This window comes from Sabethes cyaneus, chromosome 3 (genome assembly GCF_943734655.1).
Source record: "Sabethes cyaneus chromosome 3, idSabCyanKW18_F2, whole genome shotgun sequence".
Lineage (NCBI taxonomy): Eukaryota > Metazoa > Arthropoda > Insecta > Diptera > Culicidae > Sabethes > Sabethes cyaneus.
The window spans coordinates 214457167-214483271 of record NC_071355.1 but is presented as its reverse complement, the minus strand read 5'-3'; the positions used below and the strand labels follow the sequence as shown (position 1 = coordinate 214483271).

At 39.8% G+C, this 26105-nt stretch overlaps 1 protein-coding gene across 1 annotated transcript in view; it reads right to left on the bottom strand.

Annotated features, from left to right (window-relative positions):
- Window positions 1-9127: 9127 nt before the first annotated feature.
- LOC128744383 (FK506-binding protein 2) overlaps window positions 9128-26105 on the bottom strand; it is a 70036-nt gene continuing 53058 nt past the window's right edge. Inside the window, exons 3-5 of the mRNA XM_053841363.1 lie at window positions 16660-16748; window positions 16405-16592; window positions 9128-9957 (exon numbers count right to left, since the gene is read on the bottom strand). Coding sequence (XP_053697338.1) covers window positions 9775-9957; window positions 16405-16592; window positions 16660-16748 — 460 coding nt within the window. The 3' untranslated portion in view covers window positions 9128-9774. The remainder of the gene's footprint in view (window positions 9958-16404; window positions 16593-16659; window positions 16749-26105) is intronic.

Sequence of the window (26105 nt, the reverse complement as noted above, 5' to 3'; positions counted from 1 at the left end):
TTTTTACATAGGTTGAAATTTCCAAGAGAATGATAAATCTTGTTAGAAATTCACATGATCTGTATCTTGAGGACCAAGCTCGGCGCAGGCCGGCGGCAACCAATATGGATGAAAAAAGTCAAAAAAGCGATTACGTGAAGCGGAAGCTCGAGAACTTGAAGCTAAAAAAAGCGGCTATTGCGGAAGAAGCGAGAAGAGAGGCAGAAGCGATCGAAGCAAAAAATCAGTCACTGAAGAAGGAATAAAATATTTAATAATCTAATAACAACAGTAAAAGAAAAAGTTATTAAATCACTGTTAATAAATGAAATAGTGTTTTCTTTTATTAATTAAAAATGCCTGGAAATTTGCAAAAAAAACCTGGAAAAGTCGGAACATTTCGAAACAAGCTAATTTTTCGATTTATGGACTGTTTTTGACGTAAAACTACGTCTTACCGTAGGGTGTCAAATCAAAATTTGGAATCAACCCAGCGTCACGACAGAATGAAAGATTTTGAACGCTAATAGCTCTGCCAATTATGAATGGATTTTCATGGTTTATATACCGATCGACTCATAAGAGATGTAGCAATTATGTGATTTCAATTGCAACATTCTTTTTCAATCACTAATTAGTAAAAATTACCGAACAGTTTCGAGGTCAAATTATCCCATACATTTTCTTTGTGATCGCCTTACTCCACAGGCAGGGATGACAGTTAAATACACAATTTGTTTACTGTGATTCCGATTACTTTATGTTTACAAAAAAAGCAACAAAACCCCCTCGTCCGAACAGGTCGAAGATTCTTTACGACGTTTAGACTTCTACTAATTTGATATTTGTGCTTGGGAAGTATGCCAGAAAGAGTGATAAAGCCCTCTCGTCCCAACGAGATTTCTTAGGAATGCGACAAACCTAGTCCAGTTTGACGTCCTGAAAGTAAAAAAAATTGTTGCAGCATAAAACCACCCCTTCCTTTCAACCTAGTTCATTTTTAAACATTGAATCTACTCCAAATTGATGTCCTGAAGGTGAAACGTCACAGAAAAGTGAGCAACAATCCTTTCCTTTTGCCAGATTGTATGCACATTCGCGACTACGAAGTTGCTAATATTTGTTTGGTTTTTGCGTGAGAAAAATGTGAAGGAAGTATTTTTGCTTTTGTTTTCACGCTAGTTTTGACAAAGGGCTTATAAGTGCGAACAGGATTAAAAATCTTTTTTAGTTTCGTAGTCGCGCATAGGTACTGCAAGAATTTTTACGGAACTGTTGTCTTACAAGGAAACTCGGGTGAAGGGATATTTGTGCATGTGAAGTAACGCAGTAATTCTCAAAGTGAGGAAAATTAGTGACTCTTTTATTCGAGAATAGTTTTGAATGTTTCAATTGCTGCTTTGCGTCAGTTAGTTACCTGCAATTATTTACTATTCTATAGTCAAGCATTAATTTCTTTCGAAAATGATGGAGAAGACAAGGCAGAAGAGATCCGTAGTGGTGCTGTTTATTTGACCGTACACTCAGTATAAGGCAGTAAGGTACAAAACAACTTTAACTCAGCCTTCAATCATTAAAATGAATAAAACGATCTGAAAAATTATCGACTTGCAAAAATTTGGTTTTCTTAACCTATAGCACACGCAAGCCGTTTTAACATAACAATTTTTTTTTATATCATCGATATACATATGTAGGTAAATCAATATGTGGCGTAAAATAGCGTTAAGTAGTGCTAAATGATAGTATCATATTTTTGGTATGTATTTTGTGTAATTTGTATATTTTTACCAGTGCCAGAATCGGAGTACAGCCTGAATCCGTACATTGGGTCACGACTGCCAGTTGTTTGAAATTTTTCAAACACTGCCGTCCCTTTGTCAATTGTAAAAAAAGGACTACCGTTTCAAAAAATATTAATTATATATGCCTGACCCCATTTCAAGGTTGAGACAAAAAGCACGAGGTTGGTCTACCCTATCATGTTTTAGTAGACGCAACAAGTGCCGTAGTACAGCCCGGACTCGATTACCCGGGTGCTCATTTTTATTTTCAGCCCGGATAATCGAATCACCCGGATAATCGAATCATCATTTTTGGTACAAAATGTTTTTTGGTATATCAAGTTTTTTGACTTTTAGGTATCAGAAATGTTTTATTTATTATTGATCTATCTTCCCAAAAGTCAGAAAAATCCTTCCTTACGATTTTTTTCACTGATGATTTTTTTTGGTACAATATTATTTTTTGTATGTCGTGTTTTTCAATATTTAGGTATTATAAATGTTTTTTTATTTTTGATCAATCTCCCCTAAAGTCATAAAATTTCTTTCCAGCAATTTTTTTACTGATGATTACGATGATGATAATGATGATGGTGATGATGATTTTTAAGTAAAAAAAATTGATTTCATCATCGCAGGATTTATTTTTGTTTTTTTCGCCGATAGAAGGGATATAAGAAAGGAATTTTGCAGCTTTAGGGAGGTTAATCAATGCTTGTCTAGTTGGAATCATCATGTAGCATGACAATTACAACATTTGGGCTTAAAATAAACCAGTGAAAAAAAAAATTTTTATTCACCCGGATAATCGAGTCTAAAAACCCGGATAATCGAATCCCCGGATAATCGAGTCCGGCCTGTATCTCTGTCAAAAATGCACGACGTGATTTCTGGTCAAAACAAAACTTTTATTAGCTAAAATATGTTAGAAATTATGAATCAAATATATGATAATCAGAATATAAGATTGTTTTGATAAACGGTTTGTTTTAAAATGGATAATAAGGCCATTGCAAATCATATTTAAAGTTTTTGTCACCCCCCTTGGAAATTGGCTTGAAAAATCGGGGGGCAAAAAAATAATTTGTAGGATATGAGTCAAATTTCTTTTTATAAAATCAATTGTCTGTGGGCTCTACAGTCTGAAAAACTCGAAAAATGAGTCTCCGAGTTGAATTAACGCTTCTAGCACGAAACAGAAATAGAAATTCAAACAATGGAATTTCCGAAAATCGTCCAAAAAAAATTTCCTTCGCTTTTGTCTTTTTTCGTATATTTTTGCATAGAAAATAATAACGTATATATTATAAGCAAGAATAGATTCGGTTTTCACGTTTAAACCTTAAATAAAAATTCTTAAAATCCATGTTTTTTTTGCTCGATTAACCCATTAAGCCCCAGACTTTTCCCAGCAGGGATAGAAAGTTGAAACTTTCAGGAAAATTCTCTTTTAGGTCAACTAAGAAAAAACCACTGACATGTATTTTTAATTTTGACCCTGTGTCCCGCAACACTACGTTGCGAAAACGCAACGCTGGGCATTAAGGGTATACCGTTTTTGCATACCGGCTTACCCTGCATAATACGTACATTTTGCCTCGATAGTACGTACATTTTTCAGCAACATTTTATTTGTTTCATTCCAAGTTTCACAAAGGGTAAAATCTTTGATTTAAAAAAGTCAAAAATTAACTGCTATATTAAATCAATACAACTAAGATATATATTTATTCAATAGTATATACAAATTTGCAAATTTCATGCATATAAAAATATTATGCATATAAATGCTTCATACTTTTTAACCGTTAAATCAAATTTGGAATTTTTTTTTGTGATTTTGAGTATTAATAAAGATTAAATGAACGGCTTAGAGTATTACATGTATTATGAGTATTATGTTTTATGATAGATATCAACACATTTGGGTTGGAGACCATCTTTGCACTAGACGCATAGTATGCAGTTTGAACGCTAAATGCATGTCATCGCAGATGATTAAATGCCTACCAACACGTTCCGGAAAGGTTGTAACATTAAATTTGGGTCCATGAAACTGTCGTCGCCATCACTCAATTCCTCCAGATATTCCGGAGGCAAAGGTACTTTAACAATTTTATTACGCTCTTATCACAACGGCCTCTCCATCTGCCATCAGTGTTTGAAGCAGCGAATTCTATGTTATGTAAACTTTTATAATGGTTCCGGGATATTTTAAATAAGCGAAAGATAAGATTTACACTCATTTGTTTACTAAAAAGCAACGACATCAAATGAAACACCGCAGCGAATGAACGAAAACAAACATTCCCGTTGCAAATTTTGAATAACGTTACTTCCTAGCGTTGCGTTTTCGCAACGCAAAGCTTCAAACCTATCTGAAAATTACAAAAATAATCAAAATTATGAAACAAAGTTTTTTTTGGCAAGCAACCGATTCTTACTAACACTGATTGACAGGTCAGGCGTTAATAGAGGTAAAATCGAGTTTTAGGAGCATTTTTCCTTAACTGTCTGAAAAATAGCAAAACCTGTTGTTTTGTCACAGCTGTAATTATGCTACATGTAACATCTGACCTTTGAGCAAAAACAGGTCGATTAGATTTTTTTCCAATCTTTCTTTGTTTCTCAGGGTCCAAGTTGATATCTTCAACCGGGTCTTCTCTAGAAACGAATGAAAGTGCGTTGCGTTTTCGCAACGCTGGGAGGAAATGGGTTAAAAAATTCACTTTGTTTTTTTTTCGCCCCCCCTTCAGTGGCCGAACATCGGAAGGACAAAAACTTTATAAAATATTTGTAATGGCCTAATTTATAGCCTGAGTAGATGAGAAATTTGAATCTGTTTCAATAATATAAATTTGTGGTTATGAGTTTAAATAAAATATTTTTAAAGCAACACGATATTATTGTTGTTCCAAAAAATATGTGTGTTTGACCCAAACAATGAGATACATTTTTTTTTTTAATTAAAAATAGAGTCTGTACGATTGATATAAAAATTGCTATTTCAATATAAAATTCTGCTATAAACTATCAATAAATACATTTATTTTAATAGTACATTTCAGTTGAAAACAAGCAAAACTTCTTTTTGGAGGAAGAATAACAATATAGTTATTAAAACGGCAGTTTTTCATTGTTTTCAAGCTGGGCCAAGTTTTTTTTTAAATTTTTATGTTCAAATTTCATTTTGCAAATGAAATGGACATCCCCAACCGAGCTTTCAACACACCTGTAGCATGCTTGACGTACAACGTCCTCACCACACCATCCGTACACACATAACCTAAAGCACCCAAATGTACATACCGACCGCGGCGCTGGAACGCCGGCGCAACACTTGAGTGAACACAACAAACTACCGTAAATAAATGCGCCAACTTTGCGACGCGTTCTTATGCCGTCACACGGGCACATCCGACACTTGCACAGTTGTTGATGTTTTATTTATGGCGAATTTATTTTCGTACATTGTTACAGCTATTCCGTTGTTGGCTGCGAGTGGGCCGATCACTACTGGAGCACCCGATTCGCGGTAGGCCCGGTAGAGTATCAAGTATGTTGGTATCAATATAGTGAGTGTACGGTCGATTTGATCGACCGTGCTGCTGCACGGAGAGTTGTGGTTACCTGTGTGGATAACGATCCGGCTAGCGGATCATATACCAACACCAACAGAACAGCACTGACTCAAGCGTTGCAGTTCACTGAATCTCACACTGCGTTCCACACTACATTAGATGAATGAACTGTAAACACTGTTCACTCGATAATAAAAAAAATCGTCAATCTGGGTTTTTTGTTGTCTTCACTTCGCCAGTCGCCACACACAGTTATCAATCATTGATGCTTATCTAGCGAGCAGCTGATAAAGTGCATGGGTGTAATCTTGTTGGCTGTTGGTGCCGGACATGTTCTAAATATTTGTCTAATGTTGTACTTACTTACAACAGAACCGCAATCTAATTGTTGCAAGCAAAACACGAGTTTGTCAAACTCAGTGATTGATGCGAATGCGGTTCGGGATTGGGAGGGAAGAGCGATTGACCTTCCTAATCCAATGGACAGCGGACAGTAGCTGAATTTGAAATTTTTGTTGCTGGGCTGCTTTCGTACATTCGGATATCAATTCTAGCTTTAGTTTTTAGAAGGTTACATAAGTCATGTGAAAGGGTTGCTTATGCGACCTTATAAAATTAAACTTTCCTTTCCGAATTTAAACGGAATGCTGGGAGATTGTTCGTTTTCGGCCAAAAAGTAAAAATCCCAAGTTTTATGTCATTTGGACCACTTCCTTTTTTACGAAAAAGCCTACTTTTTGTCAAATAATCTTATTTTCTTTTGCTTGTATCCTCAGAAATTTTTGGTTCAGAAACAAATTCTAATATATACTTGTTTTCTTAGTAATGCTTCCCATCTGCTTATTGACGAACGTTTAAATGAATTAAAGCACCTTCTTTGTGATAAAGACTACTCTACAATGAGGGAATAAACACTAATAATAATTCACACCGTGCCCATGTACCGATTACGGTACCTGGCAAAGTGCTGTATACTCAAGCACGAAGACACGATTTGCTGCAGGTAAACGTGTGCCGACACCCATTGCAGCGTAGTACCAATGAGGCTCTTACCTACCTGGTTATAGTGCTTGTCTTAATTTCCTGGTTAAGTTTTGGCACATCGTAAGTGTGGCGAACAATTTGTTAACGCTTCAGTTGTCATGTTTCAATTTGATTATTTGCCGTTCAGGACTGGCAGCAGTTCACACCCTGGAAAATAGGCTGACCAGTTCGAGCAGTGCGAAAATTCATGCTTTGAAAGCTCACCGGCATCCGACCGATAACGGTTCGGAAGTTATTAGTGGTCTCTACCATGCTCTTGTAGTGAAGTGATGCTATCGAAGGCTGACACCAATAATGGAGACCAAGCCGGACCGCGTTGGGCAGTTGCATAGAAAGGCAAGACTTTGAATTCAAGAGACACGCTCCTATCCAGTGCATTGAATTGCATTGATCCTTCGAACCATCGATGCATGTTAATTAACGATAACTAAGTAAAATACTTAGTGTTGAATAGTACCAGTTTTGATTGGCAATAAAGTGTTTATTATGAGTTTGTTTTTAAAAATCTACCTTGTCAGACTCAACTTAGCAGTTAATTGATGTAGGGTCTCATACAATTGTTTTCTATCTTGTAATACTTTACAGATGGTAATAGCTAGAGCTTTAGATATTGCACCGGTCGCGCATTCCTCCACACTGACTAATTTTGCTATTTAAGCACATTTTCTGTCGAATTGAAATTGGAATTGAAATGGAATTGAAAGTAAATAAAAGTGTACAAGATTCAGCCAACAAAACATTATTAAACTCAGAGCAGGAACACTTGAACTTTCGAGCTTAAAACGGTGAAATTTTCACTAGTTATGAATAAACATATGTCAATAAGTTTATCGTTTACTTTTCCTGTACATAGTCGTTGTAAAGTTGTAAAATATTAATATAAAAAATTGAATTTTCTTTATCGATTTATGATGCCAAATTTTCGTTTTCATGAGTGTCATCTGCATAGCTCATTCAATTTTGGTTTATGCTTGAGTTTCAATTTCACAGAGATGGTTCGAAGCTAGATACCTAGGTATTGTCTGCGAAGCTTTATGTTTTTATGGCACAGCAAACCATAAAGTTCCCGTTCATTGAATTCTCACAGCTTTGCACCGTTCACCGGCGCTCTAGAGATAGGTTCCGGTCTGTGCGAGCTTTTCATTAAATGTTATTGGGAAAATAAAACAACTTATCATTTTTTTTTTGCACAAACTGCATTTATTTTGTTCTGTTAGTTATAGAAGAATATCTTATATATAAAAATGGATTTCTGTCTGTCGGGATGTTCCTTATAGAATCAAAAACTACTAAACCAATCGGCGTGGAAATATGCATGTAGAGGTATTCGGGGCCAGGAAAGGTTTTAGTGATGGGTAGAAACCCCTTCCCCCACTAAGAGGGGGGCTCCCATACAAATGAAACACAAATTTCTGCATAACTCGAGAACTAATCAAGCAAATTGAACAAAATTTGGCATGCGGGTGTTTTTGGTGACAAGAACTTATTCTATGGTAAATTGGAACCCCTCGCCTCTTTGGAAGGGGAATTATGACTCCTCTTCCCTTTAAGAGGGGGGCTTCCATACAAATGAAATACAAATTTCCTCATAACTCTAGAACTAATCAAGCAAATGGAACAAAATTTGGCATGTAAAAGTTTTCGAGGGCAAGAATATTTTCTATGGTGAATTGGAACCCCTCCCTACGTTAAGAGGAGGGGCTCCTATAGAAACGAAATACAAATTTCCTCATAACTCGAGAACTAATCAAGCAAATGGAACCAATTTTGGCACGTGGGTGTTTTCGGAGACAAAAATTTTTTCTATGATGAATTGGGACCCCTCCCCGCTTTAGGAGGGGGGGCTCCTATACAAATGGAACACAATTTCCTCATAACTCGAGAACTAATCAAGCAAATAGAACCAAATTTGGCATGTGGAGGTTTCTGGAGGCAAAAATATTTTCTATGGTGAATTACGACCCATCCCCACTTTAAGAGGGGGGGGGGGGGCTTCTACACAAATGAAATATAAATTTCCTCATAATTCGAGAACTAATCAAGCAAATGAAACCATATTTGGCATGTGGGTGTTTTTAGAGGCAACCATTTTTCCTATGATGAATTAGGACCCCTTACCTTTTTAGGAGAGGGGGCTCCCATGCTAACGAAATACAAATTTCCTCAGAACTCTAGAACTAATCAAGCAAATGGAACCAAATTTAGCATGTGGGTGTTTTTATAGGCAAGAATATTTTCTATGGTAAATTAGGACCCCTCCCCACCTTAGGAGGGGGGGCCGACGATGGAAAATACAGTAATCTCTTGTACAGGAAAATCTTGTACACGCCACAAAACTGTGCAAACAGCTTTCCGTTGCCAAATTATTTGTCTAGACTATACTGTCCCATGACGCGTTTAAGGCTCAAGTTGTCGTCCGAATGGATTTCGATGTCAATCTTTGGGCCTTCCTCGACCGCACTATTCAGCTTGCTGTAATTTTTTTCTCTCCTGCAAATCCATAACATCTATCAGTGTGTAACACTGGAACATCGTAAGGTTTCTCACTCGTGTACTGAATCTGGCGACGGTTAGCCTGACGTTTGTCGGTTTCCAACTCATCAAGGCCATGAGATCCCCTTGGCGCAACAGGAATCTAACTCGCCATTCAGTGTCAACACGTTCTATGTTCCGGTTCGTGTCCATGCTTTTCTGTAACAATAAAGTTGTCAGGTGCTAAACAAAAACGCAGTTTCTATACAAAACGTTTTATTATCCTCATTGTGATATGTTTATCGTATGTTTTCTTGTTGTTTTCTGCTAGCTTCCAACTGAAGGTAAAATTTTGAACTTGTTTCCATATCTAACCACTGATTCGTTAAGTAATGAATTCCCTATAACAACCAAACCAAAGTTTTTTTTATTCAATTGATCAGTGCCATTTGTACGCAATTAAAACGTATATACACGAACGGGAATTGGCATCCCCGATGATAACTTCCACTACAACAAATTCTAACTTGTTCACTATTCGTTACCTACTGATTTGTTCGCAAAAAATATTTTAATGTAAAAAATAAATAATCTACGCCTCGCTTCCCTTTTTAAAAATATACCGATTCATAGTTCATAAAGTGTCAACGATAGGAAGAAAAACAAAAAATAAACATTGTGCGACGACCGTAATCTGATTATTGGCTGAAACTAAACTTCGTTTCTTCGCGGTTCTAATATGTGTATAAACTTCAACAGCTGAAACTGGAGCTCGCATAAAAAACGGAATGATTGCGAAAGTGAGGGGGGAAGTAGCAGCAGGTAATCCCTGCACAGGCCCGTGGAAGAGTAATAGATTTGTTGGACAGAAATGAAGAGTCATCCATCCATCCATCCGGAGCCGGAAGGGAACCTTACAGTTCGTCATGTTTCGGACCGGAGAATTCGTCGTGCGAGATGAACCCGTTCTTGTCCTTGTCCTCGTGCTGGAAGATCTCCTCCACCAGCTTGTCGTGCTCGGCGATCATGTTCTTGATGTCGTCCGATTCCTGGCCACCGTCGGCGGCGACCATTTGCTTCTTGAGGTACTCGCTGACCTGAGGGAGAGGAGCAAGAGAGAAAAATGTTAATCTAAATTACTTATGTACTTATTACATATTAGTATGTAGTCTGTATGTAGCAGCTAAAACGATGTTTTGCTTCTATATCCGACGTTTCGGTGGTTTCATTCCACCTTTTCCAAGGAAAAGAGGCGGTAAGTTTTATTGGCTGGAGTATGTGTAATTTACAAATTGCGTCCTCTTTACATTGTTACTACGTTTAATATAATAATTTATTGTAGTTGTGTCACTTTTTCTGTTTTTAGTAGTCCGGTAAAACGAGCTTTGGCGATAAATGTCTGTTAGTATCTCTAGTAACGGTTTGTGTGCCGTCTGGTTTTCCTGTTGGGTACTTTGGTTGTCAGAACCAGAAAATTGCATATTACAGTCGGAAAGCATACATTCAATAAAATCAAGTAAAATTGAGTGTTTACCAGTTTACACTACTTGAATTGTAAAATATAGTATAGTGAAGAAGTGGAAATCTCGTCAACGTCGCCCAGTCCCGGTTGTCCTCAATCGCACACCCGCTAAAAATTTTCCTAAACCAGCAACCACCAATAAATAAAGTGGCAGATAATCTCAGATCACCAGCGGTTATCAACTTATCAAAGCTTTTTAAGGAACAAACTTCATTTTCTACACCTCTGGCATTTAAGCACAATCCAAGATAGGTCTGCATGGTAAATTGAGCACAGCGCGACGTAGGCGTTCGCGGTAGTCGACAGAAGCTATAACCCACAGTGTCACATCTGCCAACACCCAACCCCCGAGGCCAAACAGCTAGCTCGTACTATTTATAATGGGAATTCGCCGTTAACCGCCAAAATTAATCGCCCCCGAGTGCTACGAACCCTTACTAACACATCAGGATTTTTTAGGATGCTTTTAGCATCCAGAGGATTCTTATTTCATAGTGCAGGCAATTCCCTTACCGAGTTACAGGTATCCCGGATATTCGACTCTTGGATTTTCATATAAGAATCCTGGTTTTAATAACAAGCCATTCTGTGCGAATCCTTTGCAGAATACCTCCACACGATTCCAATGCGAGGAATCCCGGAGACTCTGTGTGAATCACTTTAGTTCGTCCGGGAAACGTAGAGAGAAGACTTAGTTATGAAAGTGGAGAATCCTGGTGGATAGATCGACCAAGAACAGGCGGTGAATGAATCTCCTGATGTAGCAGTACTTTTGAACGGTAGAACTGTAAACAACAAAATCAGAAAAGCACAGCTAAAATACATTGAACGTATATTAATAAGCGGGACGAAAGGTATACTGAAGACAGTCCTTTGGCTATGTTTTGTCGACTGTGAGATTAACTGTTTTATTTTTATCGGCTGTCAGTCTTAATAAATCAGAACAGATTTTGTACTTTCTCCGACGTTTCGACTATATTTTATAAAAAACTAGCTGACCCGACAAACTTCGTATTGCCACAAATTAACCTGTGTTGTACATAAATCATTAATCTCGGATGATCTTTGTCACTTCTCGAGTTTTGCAAGCCCCCCAGTGGGCGGCGCTTCCGACGGCGGGTCACCGGCAACACTCGCGACCGGCTCGTAAAAAATAAATAAAAATAAGACAGTCCTTTGTTATCGGCCAAATCAGCTAAAGAAGATTGGAAGATCTGCCTTTACTTGGAGAACTATTTGCACTTCTTTCTAAACCTGACATGTGTAGAGACGATGGAGGGAATCTAATCACAATCAGTGCGAGGTGGTTGATAAGTGGAAGCAGTTCTTCGATGAACATCTCAACGGCGATATAACGGAAGAAGACGCAACAGAAGTTAACATAGGAGTGCCCATAAACGATAACAGCATGTCGGCTCTCGAACTCAAAGAGCTCTGGCGAGAAGCAGGTTAGTTGAGGAATAATGGAACTGATTCCCGGCAGTGCTCTACAAAAATGACCGAGAAACGATAGCAACGGCACTTCACCGAATAATTTCAAGGACTTGGGAGAAGAAACTACCAGGGGAGTGGATAGAAGGTGTGGTCTGTTCCATCTACAAAAAGTTTGATCGGCTGGATTACTGTAATTACCGCGGTATTATGCAAAAGAATTCAAAAAAAAAAAAATCGAAAGAATTCGGGGTCACTCTCGAGTCCTTTCGAATCGTGCAGAGGGTTGCGGCAAGGGGCTGGACTATGCTGTATGTTATTCAATATCGCCATTGAAGTTTGTGATCCGACGAGTGCGCATCGAAGCAAGAGAAATGATCTTCAGCAAGTGTAGTCAACTCCTAACCTTCGTAGACGACCTCGACATCATTACAAGAAACCTTGGGACAGAGAAAGCAATCTACGCTACACTAAAAACGGAGACTAGAAAGATTGGGTTACATATTAATGCATCGAAATTCAGATATATGGTAGGAAGAGGCTCCAGAGAAAATAACATTTGCCTCCCACGACCAGAGACTATTGACGGGGATGAACTGGAAGCGGCTGCTGAGTTCGTTTATTTGGGATCTCTGATTACCGCCGACAATACTACGAGTAAGGACATTCAACGACGCATTCAAGCTGGAAATCGAGCCTACTTTTCCCTCCGCAAGACGCTTCGATCAAGGAGCATACGCCGCGGCGCAAAGCTGATGATTACAAAGCGCTAATCAGACCGGTAGTCCTCTACGGACTTGAGACAGTAACTTTGGTTACGGAAGACATACGTTCATGTGCCGTTCATTTGAACGAAAGGTGTTGCGGACTATTTTTGGCGGACTACAAACGGAAAGCGGAGACTGGCGGAGGCGTATGAATCACGAGCTTCGGGCACTGTTTGGACAGATTCCCATCGTACACCTGGCGAAAGTTAGGAGACTGCAGTGGGCCGGCCACGTCGCAAGGATGCCGGACGACTGTGCAATGAAACCTGTTCTCTTCAAGAACCCCATCGGCACCAGGAATAGAGGGGCCCAACGCGCTAGATGGCTTGACCGGGTTGAAGCCGACTTGCGTGTGTCGAGACGCGCAACTAATTGGCGACAAGTAGCCCAGAACTGAGTACAGTGAAGAGGAATTCTTGATACAGTAAGAGCCACCCCGCCTCTCGGGTGGTAGAAGAAGAAGTGGTTAGCCTCTTATCAGTAACCCTAGCTCATCACGGTACCAGCAATTAATGATAGATCGGGTTGCCGACCCTGTTCGGAACTTGGTCGTATGATAATAGGGAAGAGGGGTGTTGTGAAGGTGTTCCGAGGTTTCGAGTGTCTCTTCTCTACGTTAAGGGCGGCTCAAAACGACGTCTGAACTCCATATTATGGAGTGCCGATCATCGTCCTCGTACCAACGTGGCCATCAAAACAGTGGTGTGAATGATGGCCCTGCAGCGAGATAGAGAGTCGCAAGTCTTGCTTGAGGTTTGCTGGAAGGGCTCGATGGTACTTACGTTCAATCAAAGTAGTCATGGACGAGATGTGGAAATGGGTAATTGGATGGTGAACAATCAATCCTCGAAAGTGTAGGTTGAGAAACAAGGGTCACTTCTTCGACATAGGAGGCAGCTACAAAGTCCAAAGCCCTCACTTTGGAAGCTTCGCTGATGACGAAGAGGAATTTCATACGTAGTTGGAGTGTGAATACGAAACGGTGGTTCTACAAAGGAGACTGCAAAACCTCCCTTATTAAGGTAGCGACGTATGTGGTTGGGTTATTTTTAGACACAAATTGTGCCTCTTCCTCCGTCTACTGTAGAAACCACCGACCGAGAAGTTTTAATCTAACTTACTTTTACTGTCAGGACGACGACACTATGCAGGCCCGTGCGACTTCCAAGGTATTGCGCATGACGCTGTTCGTCTGTCAGTGTGTTAGTCGCGATTCTCAGCGCAGGTTTTCGGAAAAAGGCTCCGTTCCCATGAAATAGACCAAACTCCACTCAAAAAAATTTTCATTACTTTCCCCTACCGGCCCTCCATCAATTGTAGAACCACCGTTTCAAAAAATATCAATATTAACTGCCTGACCACATTTCAAGGTTAAAGACTAAAAACACGAGTTTGGAGTGAATACGACCACCGTCCAAAACATGACACCAAGACATCGTGGATTGCAAAATTTAGTTCAGCAAGCAGAAGGAATACAAAATGGTGATTAAATGTGCACCACTTTCGGTACTGACGCGATTCGATTGAGTTTCGCACCGCTGAAGCAGACTGAAAATCGTTGAAAACTACACACTTAAATAAAAGCACCGAGCTCGGCAAAATTTTGCCGAAATCTCAACAGCTGACCGTTCAGTAAAAATTTTTATTTTGCCAAACGTTACTAAAAATCCGTAAACGTTGATATACACCATCGACATTTTTACCGAACGTTCGGCTGTTGAGATTTCGGCAAAATTTTGCCGAACTCGGTGCTATTTTTTAAGTGTGTATGTGCAGTCAGCTGAAGTTGTTCCGCTGGAAGATGAAGTATCGGGTAAAGCCCCTCTTGGAATAGCTTGAATACCATTAAGACAGCGTTGCAGAGAACGTTCTTGAGCACGCGAAGGTGGCAGCAGCACTTTGACGAACACCTGAAACGTGCCCGGATAGAGAACCATGCGCGGTGGAGAAAGTAATGTGATTGTGATGGTGTGATAAACGTGGAAAAGGTGGCAACACCAAAGATTAGAGATGGGCGAATGCTCACAAGCCGTTTAAATGCACCGGCTTACAAAAACAGCATTCAAACGAACGCCTCTTGAAAAAGAACTTCGGTTCTTCGGATGCACCTGAAGGTCACACGAAGTTTGGTTCCTGGATCGTAATCTACCGAACTGTCAACTTAGCGAAGAAAGCGGATAAACGAACCGTGAACCATTAGCCGCTGATTTGAATTGGTTTGCAGCAGAAAATGAACGGTTTAGAGCCGCTTACACGGATGCGCCATTTTGCCGACTATTACTAATGATAGACCAAGTTGGGGACGCCATTTTAACAGTATAATCAATATATATAGAATGCCAGTGTCGCTGCAGTGCGCGTGGTAAACATCACACTTGTTCAGATAATGTATTTACAGTATATATGCATATGTGTGTGTGCCTGAGATTCATCAAAAAGGAATCTCATTGTCAAACTTTGACAACCAGTTTAAAATTTCAAATATGGCTGCCAAGTAATGTGATTGGAAACTTCGCTTGCTGCAAATTTCTGAAAAAATCGGTGCAAAAGGGCGCAGCTGTGGGATTCAATTCATCCGGACGAAAAGAAAAAGAACGTTTAAAAACATTTCACTGGCATGAAAACACAGCGATGAGCGTACTGATGACAGCACCAACGAGCGCACAGATAAAGAACAGATAAATAACAATGAGCAACTTTGACAATGAAGTTCCCGATTCACAGACTTGATACAGATTGTTAGCATCATGTTTACCACAATGAGTCCCATAGTAAAACAGCGACACTGGCATTCTATATATATTGATTCTACTATTTTAACACATTAAGATGAGCCGTAAAAAACTATAGGCTTGTTTGCACCGGCTTATTGTAAGAATTTGGCATATAGAACAGTTACCGGAGGAGTGGAAGAATGGGATTATCTACCCGATCTGTAAGAAAGGCGTAAGCCGAGCTATGAGAACCATCGTCCGATCACCGTGCTCCTGCAAAGTGCTCCTGCAAATCAACTTCCGCCAACTCTCATCAATTGCGAACAGATTTGTGGAAAGTTATAAGGTCGGCTTCGTTGAAAGACGGTCAATTGCGGACCGAACCTTCGCGGTGCGACCTTAAAAAGGCCGGGAATACTAAGTCCGCACAGACTATATGTTCTCCTGATTTCCAAGTTGCATATGATACTATCGACCGCCAAGAGCTATGGAAAATCATGGACAAGAACGGCTTTCGCTACAAGCTGATCATACTTTTATTAAGGCTACGATACATGGTACAATGTTGCGTGCGGATTTCTCGTGAATTGGATTGTGAATCCTACGGGGGCTCCGTTTACCGATGACATAGACATTGTCGGCATTACATTTGCGATGCTGTCTGAACAGTATAGGTAGCAGACGCGAAACCACTAAGTCGTGCAACTCTACGACGAACCCAATATTCAAAAGGTGGTTGAAGCTGCCCGAATACGGTAGACAGGGTATGTTGCAAGAATGACGGACATGCCAATTAATCTGCGAAGATACTAAGGCTAAGTGGGGCGAAGTCTGACGGCGAGTATACGATATTCAAGGAATTGAAGAGCGGCAATCAGCCACCGAGTTAATTGCAGGAATCGTTCATCAGACTATGTCGTGAGACGGAAAAACAAATAAATGAATAACAATTGCATCTTAAAAATATTAAATGTAGATTAGAGCCTTCTCCGTTGAGTGAAAACTTAAAACAGGATAGTAGGTTCTTAAAATTGAACACAACTTGATATCCCCTTATTTCCATATTTCGTACTGTGGAAATCATCACGGTTACATCTTTCTCCCACTCACCTCTTCACGACTCAGCTGCATATCCTTGTTCTCGTCGATTTCCTTGAACACATTGGTGGTTGGTGGCGAGTCGCCAATGTTGATCAGTTCAACATCAAACACCAGAGTGGCACCACCGGGAATCACATTTCCGGCTCCTCGCTCTCCGTAACCCAGCTCCGGTGGAATAGTGAGTTTTCGTTTTTCACCTAAAAAAAGGGTTGATTTTCAACATTTGTCCACATGGTGAAAAACTGACGGCGGCCTTTTACTTACCGACACACATATCGACCAGCCCCTGATCCCATCCTTTGATAACCTGGCCGGCTCCCAGTTGGAAGGTAAACGGTTGATCTCGGTCAAAACTGTAACAAACACAGAGAAGCGAACATTAGTTTCATAATTTTAATTTTGCCTCGAAATTAATCAAGTTTCTGATAGCAAACGCTGCCGGCTGGCTGGCACAAGAATCTAATTTCCCGTTTCATGGTCCATTTGGCTCCGCTGCGTCACCCAACGAACAACCGTAATTCGTTTGTAAATCTATACCTATAAAGAAGGATTTCTGTCTGTCTGTCTGTCTGTCTGTCTGTCTGTCTGTCTGTCTGTATTTTGTTCCTTATAGAATCGAAAACTACTGAACCAATCGGCGTGAAAATTTGCATGTAGAGGTTTTTGGGGCCAGGGAAGGTTTTAGTGATGGTTAGAGACCCCTCCCCCCACTAAGAGGGGGGGCTCCCATACAAATGAAACACAAATTTCTGCATAACTCGAGAACTAATCAAGCAAATAGAACCAAATTTGGCATGTGGGTGTTTTCGGTGACAAGAATTTATTCTAGGGTAATTTGAGACCCCTCCCCTCTTTATAAGGGGAATTATAACTCCTCTCCCCTTTAAGAGGGGGGGCTTCCATACAAATTTCCTCATAACTCGAGAACTAATCAAGCAAATGGAACCAAATTTGGCATGTGTGTGTTTTTGGAGACCAAAATTTTTTCTATGATGAATTGGGACCCCTCCCCACTTTAGGAGGGGGGGCTCCTATACAAGCGAAATACAAATTTCCTCATAACTCGAGAACTAATCAAGCAAATGGAACCAAATTTGGCATGTGAAGGTTTTCGAAGGCAAGAATATTTTCTATGATGAATTGGGACCCCTCCCTACTTTAGGAGGGGGGGCTCATATACAAGCGAAATACAAATTTCCTCATAACTCGAGAACTAATCAAGCAAATGGAACCAAATTTGGCATGTGAAGGTTTTCGAAGGCAAGAATATTTTCTATGATGAATTAGGCCCCTCCCCACTTTAAGAGGGGGGGCTCCTGTACAAATGAAATACAAATTTCCTCATAACTCGAGAACTAATCAAGCAAATGGAACCAAATTTGGCATGTGTGTGTTTTTGGAGACCAAAATTTTTTCTATGACGAATTGAGACCCCTCCCCACTTTAGGAGGGGGGGCTCCTATACAAACGAAATACAAATTTCCTCATAACTCGAGAACTAATCAAGCAAAGAGAACCAAATTTGGCATGTGTGTGTTTTTGGAGACCAAAATTTTTTCTATGACGAATTGGGACCCCTCCCTACTTTAGGAGGGGGGGCTCCTATACAAGCGAAATACAAATTTCCTCATAACTCGAGAACTAATCAAGCAAATGGAACCAAATTTGGCATGTGAAGGTTTTCGAAGACAAGAATATTTTTTATGATGAATTGGGAGACCTCCCCACTTTAGGAGGGGGAAGCTCCTATATAAGCTAAATATAAATTTCCTCATAACTCGAGAACTAATCAAGCAAATGGAACAAACTTTGGCATGTAGGTGTTTTTGGAGGCAAGATTTTTTTCTATGATGAATTAGGACCTCTCCTCACTTTAGTAGGGGGGGCTCCTATACAAATGAAATACAAATTTCCTCATAACTCGAGAACTAATCAAGCAAATAGAACCAAATTTGGCATGTGGAGGTTTTTGGAGGCAAAAACATTTTCTATGGTGAATTAGGACCCTTCCACACTTTAACAGAGGGGGCTTCTACACCAATGAAATACAAATCTATACCTATAAAGAAGGATTTCTGTCTGTCTGTCTGTCTGTCTGTCTGTCTGTCTGTCTGTCTGTCTGTCCTGTGTTCCTTATAGAATCAAAAACTACTGAGCCAATCGGCGTGAAAATTTGCATGTAGAGGTTTTTGGGGCCAGGAAAGGTTTTAGTGATGGTTAGAGACCCCTCCCCCCACTAAGAGGGGGGGCTCCCATACAAATGAAACACAAATTTCTGCATAACTCGAGAACTAATCAAGCAAATAGAACCAAATTTGGCATGTGGGTGTTTTCGGTGACAAGAATTTATTCTAGGGTAATTTGAGACCCCTCCCCTCTTTATAAGGGGAATTATAACTCCTCTCCCCTTTAAGAGGGGGGGTTTCCATACAAATTTCCTCATAACTCGAGAACTAATCAAGCAAATGGAACCAAATTTGGCATGTGAAAGTTTTCGAGGGCAAGAAAATTTTCTATGTTGAATTAGGACCCCTCCTCACTTTAAGAGGGGGGGCTCCTGTACAAATGAAATACAAATTTCCTCATAACTCGAGAACTAATCAAGCAAATGGAACCAAATTTGGCATGTGTGTGTTTTTGGAGACAAATTTTTTTTCTATGATGAATTGGGACCCCTCCCCACTTTAAGTGGGGGGGGGCTCCTACACAAACGAAATACAAATTTTCTTATAACTCGAGAGCTAATCCAGCAAATGGAACCAAATTTGGCATGTAGGTGTTTTTGGAGGCAAGAATTTTTTCTATGATGAATAAGAACCTCTCCCCACTTTAGGAGGGGGGGCTCCTATACAAATGAAATACAAATTTCCTCATAACTCGAGAACTAATCAAGCAAATAGAACCAAATTTGGCATGTGGGTGTTTTCGGTGACAAGAATTTATTCTATGGTAAATTGAGACCCCTCCCTCTTTATAAGGGGAATTGTAACTCCTCTCCCCTTTAAGAGGGGGGGCTTCCATACAAATTTTCTCATAACTCGAGAACTAATCAAGCAAATGGAACCAAATTTGGCATGTGAAGGTTTTCGAGGGCAGGAAAATTTTCTACGGTGAATTAGGATCCCTTCTCACTCTAAGAGGGGAGGCTCCTGTACAAATGAAATACAAATTTCCTCCTAACTCGAGAACTAATCAAGCAAATAGAACAACATTTGGCATGTGGGTGTTTTTTTTTGGTGACAAGAATTTATTCTATGGTGAATTGAGACCCTTCCCCTCTTTATAAGAGGAATTATAACTCCTCTCCCCTTTAAGAGGGGGGGCTTCCATACAAATTTCCTCATAACTCGAGAACTAATCAAGCAAATGCAACCAAATTTGGCATGTGAAGGTTTTCGAGAGCAAGAAAATTTTCTATGGTGAATTAGGACCCCTTCCCACTTTAAGAGGAGGGGCTCCTGTACAAATGAAATACAAATGTCCTCATAACTCGAGAACTAATCAAGCGAATTGAACCAAATTTGGCATATGTGTGTTTTTGGAGACAATTTTTTTTTCAATGATGAATTGGGACCCGTCCCCACTTTAGGAGGAGGGGTCCTATACAAACGAAATACAAATTTCCTCATAACTCGAGAACTAATCCAGCAAATGGAACCAAATTTGGCGTGTAGGTGTTTTTGGAGGCAAGAATTTTTTCTGTGATGAATTAGGACCTCTTCCCACATTAGGAGGGGGGGCTCCAATACAAATGAAATACAAATTTCCCCATAACTCGAGAACTAATCAAGCAAATAGAACCAAATTCGGCATGTGGAGGTTTTTGGAGGCAAAAATATTTTCTACGGTGAATTAGGATCCTTCCATACTTCAATAGGGGGGGCTTCTACACAAATGAAATACAAATTTCCTCATAATTCGAGAACTAATCAAGCAAATGGAACCATATTTGGCATGTAGGTGTTTTTGGAGGCAACCATTTTTCCTATTATGAATTAGGACTTCTTACCTTTTTAGGAGGGGGGGGGGGCTCCCATTCAAACGAAATACAAATTTGCTCATAACTTTAGAACTAATCAAGCAAATGGAACCAAATTTGGCATGTGAGAGTTTTAGATGGCAGAATTTTTTTTCTGTGGTGTATTACGACCCCTTTCCCTTTTAAGAGGGTGGGCTCCCATACAAATGAAATACAAATTTCCTTATAATTTGAGTACTAATCAAGCAAATGGAACCAAATTTAGCATGTAGGAGATTTTTGAGTCTTGAATTTATTTTATGATAGTTAGAGACCTCTCACCCCTGTGGTAGGGGGATATGGACTCTCATACAAATAAAACAGAAATTTTTGCGAAACTCAAAAACTAATCCAACTCGAGAAATTCGAGACTCTTCCATAAAACATTAATCAATAACAAGACCACAAAAACTATCTATAGTAACACTAGATCATTCAGGACGAGCCGGTCGCGAGTGTTGCCGGTGACCCGCCGTCGGAAGCGCCGCCCACTGGGGGGCTTGCAAAACTCGAGATAGTGACAAAGATCATCCGAGATTCATAATTTATGTACAACACAGGTTAATTTGTGGCAATACGAAGTTTGTCGGGTCAGCTAGTATTATATAAATGTAAAACTAATAGAAATATGAGATGCACTCTTGTTGGTCTTCTGCTTCAGTGATTCATATACGGCGACCTTGGCAAGGAGTAACTTTGTACCTCGAATTTATTTGAGCTTATTCTACTTGGTAAAATTACATTTGACCAATGTTGAAAGGCGCATTTGAATAAAAAAATAGATAAAATGTGTCATATAAAATCTCCCTCTTGTACTATAGCAAGTATGCCTTTTCTGCACGTTCTGTTTGTTTCTCTAATCCAATTTGTCTTACGGCTACGATTGGTTGCTCTGGAAGCGTAAACGGCGAAAATCTTTCATTAGCGTAGAACGCCCAAAGTAAAGGATTGTTGTACTTTTTATATAATACTAATTGTTGAAATGTTGTTAAAATTAACTATTATCGATTTGTTGAATAACCAAATTTATATTGGTTATTTTCTAAACTTCGAAATAAAGTTTCTTCTGAGTAAAATTTTTTATGCACCCTATCTTTTTTAGAAGACGCCACTGATTCATCTGTTCCTCCACCAGCAGCCCAAGTGTTAAAATCCTTGAGTTATTAATTTTTAATTAAAGACAAATATTAACATATGAAATTTCGAGCCCGAGCAGACAATTCGATAGGAGAACGATGAATAAAAATTGAAATTTTTCTCTATTTCCCACCGCCAGTCTGCCTGCCTGCCTGCTTGCTTGTGTGCCCGTCAGCAGCGGCACACTTCCGCCGATGCTTGAAAATTCTCATCAGTCAGGGTTAACAATCGCGCGCTCGGGTGAACAAGAAAAATTGCTACACTTGTCTTGTATTCCCCAGCGGAGACCGACCGGCAGTGAATCTGCCTTTACCTACTTACTGCTATGCTGGTGCTAGCACGGTTTGTTGCTGGAATGGGTTCGAAATTGTTTGCGGTAGGATCTTGTACCGGAATCGCAGAGCATATCATATTCGCTGCAGACGACGAGGCTTAAGATTTCAGCAATTGTCTTTCCCGCACCTAAGCCGTAGATGATGAGGTGGGGAACATATGCTTCCGGTTGCAGCCTATCTGAGGCACTGGCACTGGCTTGTTCTTTTCTCACACTCGAATCGAGGTTTTATACTGTCCCGTAGAATAATTTGTTTACTTTAACACCAAGTTGCTCCCTCTGTTCGGTCATAATGGTGGCACAAGAGAAGGCTAGAAGTTCAAGTAGCTGCCGCTCACAGTATGTCTCGAGGTACAGACAAATTTATCGTTCAATATGCACTCGTTGAAGCGGCTGCTGGTGGACCGACGCCGCACCGCAGCGGTTCGAGCAGGATACGATGGCGGCAGTCTTGACGGTTGCTCGCTTACTTGCTTGTTGGTTGGTGAATCCCCACGGGAGGTGACACCAACGATCGCTCAAGTCCTGACTGATAGCTGTGAGGCTCGTGTAAGCTCACGACAAGGTGGAAGAGTGTCATTTTTCCAACCGGATCTGCGCGTCTGTTTTCGAGGCATAATTGCGGTGTTTTAAATTTTAATGCGTTGAGCCGGTCATTAGAATTGAATGACTCGGAAGAGAAATAGCGGAACCCATGAGAAAAGAGCCGGGTAATAATTCTAAGCAAATCTTTGTATTAATGGTACAAGGAAGAACTTGCAGTCTTACGACTTGAGCGTTGAAAATTTTCAATGTGACCAGTCAGTTAATTTTTTAACATTTCTCTTGATATTTTAGAGGCCGTCTAAATTGTCGCCGTCTAAAATTAATATTTCGTGTTATTTTAGATGTTGATTATTTAATGATAATTATTTAATCGAAAGTGAAACTAAATGGTCTCTTTTGTCGTCTCACATTCCTTATACTTACACTAAGAATAAAACTTGATTTATAGTATAAAATGAACGTTAGTTTTACGAATTCTTTCATTGTTTTCTACTAGCTTCGTAAATTGTTACTATAAAACAACTATTGTGTAACTATTTAGTCACATTACTAAGCTTTTCTCTTTTTTAGGTCACGCGACCGATTTTAGAGAGTCTTTTTATCCAAGTATCCAAGTATCACAAGTACACTGGTAAACGGCTGAATAATGCGTACCGTCGGTGCCTTGTGCACGTGTAGGCATAAAATAGACCCTACAGTGGTTCATAGCCTCTTATTCAGCAACTCCTATTCCTACCTCCTCGTGGTACCAGCCGGAATACGAGCAACCTTGGTGGAGATCGGGTAACCAACGCCGGTGGAAGCCAAGGTCGTATACCGACAGGAAAGGAGGGCTCTTTTGAGCTTCGTTGGCCCTCCGGCAAAACAGGGTGTTGGTGTAGCAAGTTTTGCAAGCCGTCACCACGAAAAATGCTAAAGCACGGAACGAATAACAAGGAAATTTTTACTGGAACAATCGGAATAGACCCACGTCGAGCAGGTCGAGAAGTCCCCGTACAAAGTGCACCCTGTACAGGACGCTTATTAGACCGGTTATTCTCTACGGGCATGAAACATGGATAATGCTCGAGGAGGACCTGCGAGTGCCCAGAGTTTTCGAACGACAAATGCTAAGCACGATCTTCGGCGGCGTACAGGAGAACGGAGTATGGAGGTGGAGGATACACCACGAACTCGCACAGCTCTATGGTGAGCCAGGTATCCAGAAGGTGGCTAAAGTTGATACGATGGGCAGGGCATGCTGCAAGAATGCCGGACAACACGCACTTAATAAGTGTTGCCCCAATGAACCTTCCTTAGCTAATTTTCCGCTCTTCCCACTCCTCGTTTTGTTCCACTCTGTTTGGATACTATAAACACCTTCATTTAATTAATTACGTTTACCGTCCCTTCCGTCGATTGTAAAAACTACTTCTTAAATAATGTATCATGTAGCTATCTAATATACCCCGTTGGTCGCAAAACATTGCTCAGTTTAAGTTCGCTTCAGCTCCGCACAATACGTTACTCCTAAGCAAGGCTTTAAAAACGATCATAAGTTGACTGTATCTGCTTGAATACCTACGCTTTCTGTATCCAACTTGCTCTGCAAAATCGATCGTTTGACTGTGTTTAGAGTTCAGCAATTCTATCGTTTGCGAACCCTGCCGCCTACAATCCATGTGACCTCTCAAGAGAAGCCAACAATTGTTCTCCCGCTTTGTGTTCATACTGAAGAGAATAAACTGTAAACTGACTGGGAGCATAAGACGACGTAGTTTTTCGTTTCACTTTTTGTCTCCAATTCGGCTACCCACAGTAAAAGTTTATCCGGTCCAACGCAAGCAAAATGTTCGCTTGTGTCAGACAGCGTCCGATCAACTTCTTCCATGCACAAGATAGAGATTGTTTTTTGTAGTACAGAATCATACGATTGCGCGGTTGCTTTTCGTTAGTGTAGTGACAGCCAGTCAACCGACTGCTGCTCCAAACGATAAAGGAAATTTGATCGAAACGAAAACGTAGAAATGATCAGAACGCTTTCGTTCTGCTGTACAATCGGAGGTATGACTGAGCAAAATGTTGGATGTGTTATGCATAGCTCACGTTAGCTACCACTAAACGGATAACAAACGATGTAAATCTGAATGTGCGAAGCCGTGGAAGGCGATAGAAAAAAGGGTCGGCTAAAGCTCTGCTCCTAAGTACTCTCCATATAAAATTTGTTTTACAAAGGAGTGGTTATCAGTTTACATGAATCAAAAAATTTCTGATTAGGTACTCCAAAGTTGTGATTTACGCTCCGGATACGTTCCGCGCCAATTCCAAAATTTAGTGAAGTTTACGTGAATTTTCAAATTCACGTGAAATCGAAAATTTACGGACAAAAATGGCATTAAAAGCTGACATCGCTTTGTGTGGTTCGCATATCGGTGGTTCCTAGTACGAAGATCCGCTGGTGCTGGTGTTTACTGTCATCAGCCGGAATTAGAGAAATACTCGCTGGGCGGTTACTAAAGTTTTGCAATTAATTACGAAGTTAAGCTTGTATTTCAGGGAGAGTAGACAGATTAAATCCACGAGGACAAAAGTATTCCATTTAATTGTGCTTTTGTAGATGCTGATGATGGTGATGATGTTGATAATGACACTGACAATGATAAAGCATTGGAACCTTTTTGAAAGTTGAAGAGTTATTACAAATATAAATATAAATAAATAAATAATGATGACGCTTACAGTGTTGTTGAGGACGCTTACGATGTATTTGCGGACGCTAATGATATTGATATTGACGCATACGATCTTGATGGTGACGCTTAGTTTTCAGTTGACGCTTTAGTTTGTCACAGTAATTTCCCAGTTTTTTCTTTTAGTCTTTTTCCTATCTTTCCTTTTTTCCTGCCTTTTCCCATTTCTTTAACAGTGTTTTTTCAGTCTTTTTCCAGTCTTTGTCTGGTCTTTTTCCAGTTTTTCCTAGTCATTTTCTTGTCACTTTCCAGTTTTTTTTTTTCAAGTCTTTTCGCAATCATTTTTCTGTCTTTTTACAGTTTATTTATAGTTATCATTTTCCAGTAACTTTCCGATCATTTGCAGATTTTTCTTGTCTTTTTCCAGTACTTTTCTAGTATTTTCAAGTCTTTTCCGAGTCTTTATATATTTCTTGCAGTCCTTTTCTAGTCTGGTATTTACCGACTTGTTTCAGTTTTTTTCAGCCTGTTTTCAATCTTTTTATAATTTCTTTGCAGTCATTTTCTAGTCTCTATTCAGTCCTTTTTCAGATATTTTCCCGCCTTTTTCCGGTTTTTTCTAATCGTTTTCCAGTCTTTCCATTCTTTTTCCACTATTTTTTCAATATTTATTCGGTCTTTCCCCAGTCGTATCCCTCGTCTTTTGCCAGTATTATGCAACCTTTATCAAATCTTTTTTCTCTTTTTCCAGACTTTTTCCAGTCCTTGTCTATTCATTTTCTAGTCTTTTTGCAGTTTCTTGTCTTTTACTAGTATTTTTAATGTTTTTCAGCCTTTTTTTCTTTTTCTACGATTTTTCTAGTCTTTTCTTTTTTTTCTATATTTTTAGTCATTTGCCGATCTACGTCTAGTCCTTTTCTAATTTCTAGTTTTCTAAATTCTTTTTGCAATCTTTTTCGGATTCAATTAGTCTTTTTCTAGACTTTTTTTTATGATTTTTATCCTG